At 65.2% G+C, this 3,281-nt stretch overlaps 2 protein-coding genes across 2 annotated transcripts; one reads left to right on the forward strand and one right to left on the reverse strand.

Moving 5' to 3' along the window:
• The first annotated feature begins 28 nt into the window (after nt 1-28).
• MXD3 (MAX dimerization protein 3) lies at nt 29-987 on the forward strand. Its single transcript, XM_026047566.1, has 5 exons — nt 29-213; nt 288-317; nt 400-514; nt 595-766; nt 849-987. Exons 1-5 carry the CDS (start codon nt 29-31, stop codon nt 956-958), a joined length of 612 nt encoding a protein of 203 aa, XP_025903351.1. The 3' UTR covers nt 959-987.
• Nucleotides 988-1,596: 609 nt separating this feature from the next.
• On the reverse strand, nt 1,597-3,116 carry PRELID1 (PRELI domain containing 1). Its single transcript, XM_026047553.1, has 4 exons — nt 2,892-3,116; nt 2,711-2,824; nt 2,366-2,444; nt 1,597-1,885 (listed from the first exon to the last, which is right to left on the reverse strand). Exons 1-4 carry the CDS (start codon nt 3,024-3,026, stop codon nt 1,749-1,751), a joined length of 465 nt encoding a protein of 154 aa, XP_025903338.1. The 5' UTR covers nt 3,027-3,116; the 3' UTR covers nt 1,597-1,748.
• Nucleotides 3,117-3,281: the final 165 nt, after the last annotated feature.

Raw genomic sequence — 3,281 nt, forward strand, 5'->3', positions numbered from 1 at the left:
GACGGGGCGCCCGCCGCCGCCGCCCGCCATGGAGCCGGCGCTCAGCAGCATCCAGGTGCTCCTGCAGGCCGCCGAGTTCCTGGAGCGCCGCGAGCGCCGCGCGGCCGCTGTCGCCCGCGCCCCGTCGTGCCTGGCCGAGGCCGAGCACGGCTACGCGTCGCTGTGCCCCGCGCGGCGCCCGCCGCGGCCCCGCAAGGCCGTGGGCAGCTGCAGGTGAGCGGCAGGGCCGCGGCAGCGGCGGGGGGCGATCGGCCGTGCCCGGACTTACCGTGGGCRCTCTCTTGCAGGTCGGTGCACAATGCGCTGGAGAAGCACAGGTACCGGGCGGCAGGGCGGGAGGCAGGGAGGGCACGGTGGGCTGTGCCCCCCGACGTGACCGCAGCCCTCTCCCCGCCGCAGGAGGGCTCAGCTGCGGCACTGCCTGGAGCAGCTGAAGCAGCAAGTGCCGGGGGGCGCCGAGCGTGCCCGCTCCACCACGCTGAGTCTCCTGCACCGTGCACGCCTGCACATCCAGGTGAGCCTGGCCCGCTGGACGGGGCGGCCCTGGGCTGCTGTCCGCCACAGCCCTGCTCACAGCCCCCTGCTTCCCCGCAGAGGCTGCAGGAGCAGGAGCTGAGAGCGCGGCGGGTGAAGGACCAGCTGCGCTGCCAGCAGCAGAGCCTGCAGCAGAGGCTGGAGCAGCTGCTCTCGCCCGCCGGCAGCGAGCGGACGAGGGCCGACAGCCTGGACTCGTCCCAGCTCTCGGAGCACTCTGGCTCCGACGGAGGTTGGTGAGGGGAGAGGGTACCTGGCTGGCAGGGAGCGAGGGTCGGCCTCCAGGCCCTGACCTGGCCCCTCGCTGTGCTCAGAGGAGGTCGAAATCGACGTGGACGGAGCCGTGTTCGGCGCGGAGCTGCTGGCCAGGCTCAGCACGGGCAGGGACCACAGCTACTCCAGCCCCCGCGGGCCCTGGTCCTGACAGCGCCTGGCACTAGCGCGGCCCCGCGGCGGCGGCAGCTCCGGAGCCGCCCTCGCCCGCTCCGCCGGCCCGCGCAGCCTCTGCTGGAAACGCGGCCCCGTCGCGGCTGCCCGGAGAAGGGCTCCAGGATGGGGACGGCAGCCGGCTCTGCCTCCCGCAGCTGGAGCTCGGAGCCCAGCCAGCCGCAGGGCTGGACGTGCGGGGCTGGGATCCCTCTGCACACAGCAACGCACTTCAACACGGCTGGGGAACAGGCCTGGGACCCCTGGGCTCCCTGCACATGGGCGGGCTGGAGCCCAGCCCATCTACCGGGGGTGCTGGCCGGCCCTGCAGCCCCTCGAGAGCCCGGGGAAAGAGCGCGCCAAGCAGCTCGGCCCGTGCTCCCCGAACTGCCCCCGCAACCTTGTATATACCCCAAACTATTCTAGTAAATGCACTCAGCCCCAACCGCCTTGCCCCTGCACCCTTGTATATACCCGAAACTATTCTAGTAAATGCACTTGGCTAATCCTGCGTCTGCATCTTGCCCGCGTGCCCGGCGCTCTCTGCGCGGCAGCTCTGCTGGACTCGCTGCCAGCAGCCCCCAAAGCAGAGGTTGTCGCAGGGCTCTGTTCCACATGAGCCAGCCCTAGGCAAGGTTAGAGGTGGAAGTAGATTCTTTAATGATAATTACATCTTAGAAAGGATCTAACAGCAGCTGATTGTCAGACTTGTACAGTTTAAAAATATAAAATCTAAGAGGCTCCTATCTTTTGGGGTGCAGGCTTGATTCTTGCCCGTGCCAAGCTGCTCACACATACTGCTTCTTCTTGGTCGCTGCCTTGCTGGCCAAGTCCTTGGCTTTTTCCGTAGCAGCCAGAGCTGTCTCCTTGGCTTTCTCGGTCGCTTCCTTGGCTGTCTCCACCAGTGTTTTGGATGGAGCTTCTCCTGTAATATGTAAGTTGTTAATTTAACCGAGCAGTCCCCGCCCTGGCGGGGCTGCCGCAGCGAGCGGCTGACGCAAGCGACACAGCCCTGAGCTCCGCTGCCTCTTGGGACGGAGGATGTTTCCCCATGCGTGGGGGAAGGTGAACTCTATCCTGACACCCAGCTCCGTGCACTGGGGCACGTCACAAGGCAGAACTGCAGGCACGTGACCGCCTTGTTACTTCCTCCCTCCGTCCCACGCTCCGACACTGCCGCGACCACAAGAGCCTCCTGAAGAGGCTGGGACTGGAAATGCTCCCTGGCCACTCTGCTCAGGAGGAGCGGGTTGTGCCAAGACAGGGGGGCAGAGGATGGGCATTTCTCATCCGGTCAGTCAGTTTAGCTCAAGCCACAACCTGCCCGCAACTGGGGTGAACTGGTGTGGCCTGTTACCCTGACAGAGCTGACCTGGACAGCCAGGGCTCACCCTTACTTACTCACCTTGCATTCTTGCTAGCACGTATTCAAATCCCTTAGTGCTCTTGGTCACATTGCTTTTGAACCTGGCCAGACCAAATTCCTGCAACAGAAGAATTTGTGATGATGCAAGCCCAGACCCTCATTCCTATGAATGTGCTGTCCGAGCTGTGACTCAATCTGCCCCAAATGGCTCGTGGCCCTCGGGTGCTTCGCTGCAGCAGAGGAGCCACTGCACTGATGGGTCAGGGCTCCACAAGCTCACAAGGGCTGGGAGGGCAATGAGGATGAAGAGATAAATGACACGGSTAGCGGGAGAGCAGGGGAGGAACATCCTGCCACGCACACTGGGCGGCCAGCAGCACTCACCTGGACCGCGCGCGAGACACCAAACAGGCTGGAGGAAACCCAGGCTTCTCGCTTCACTTCGGTCCAGTTGCTGTTCTCGGGGTTCACGCGGTAAACGCAGCGCTCCTGCACCGCCTGCCCGGGGCACAGCGCCGTGAGCGCMGCCCGGGGCGCCCACCCGCGCTGCCCCGCGAGCACCCACCATGAGCCGCGCGTGATTGATGTTCCAGGTGAACGTGGTCATGGTGCGGTTCTTGGGGTCCACGATTGAGTCCTCCACGATGTAGACGGAGTGGGCCACGTTGGCGGGGAAGAGGCGCTCGGCCCAGCGCGGCATCCTGTTGGTCTTGGTCAGGAGCCGCCGKGAGAGCAGCTTCTGGTCCGGCGTCACCTCCCGGTGCACGATGTCTTCGGTCAGGACATGTTTGCTAAAATAAAGATGGAGATGGAGATTGGAGGAGGGGCCGGTACAAGGAGCAGGCCCTGCTCCAGCACCACCACCATGCTGCAGGGGAGGGGAAAAGGGGCGCGGGGGGTGCCCGTGGGGTCCTTGGGTGTGATGGGGAGCCCGGGAAGGGGCAGCAGGGAGGCC

The sequence above is a fragment of the Nothoprocta perdicaria genome, unplaced genomic scaffold, assembly GCF_003342845.1.
Source record: "Nothoprocta perdicaria isolate Ctin4 unplaced genomic scaffold, notPer1 scaffold_5, whole genome shotgun sequence".
Classification (NCBI taxonomy): domain Eukaryota; kingdom Metazoa; phylum Chordata; class Aves; order Tinamiformes; family Tinamidae; genus Nothoprocta; species Nothoprocta perdicaria.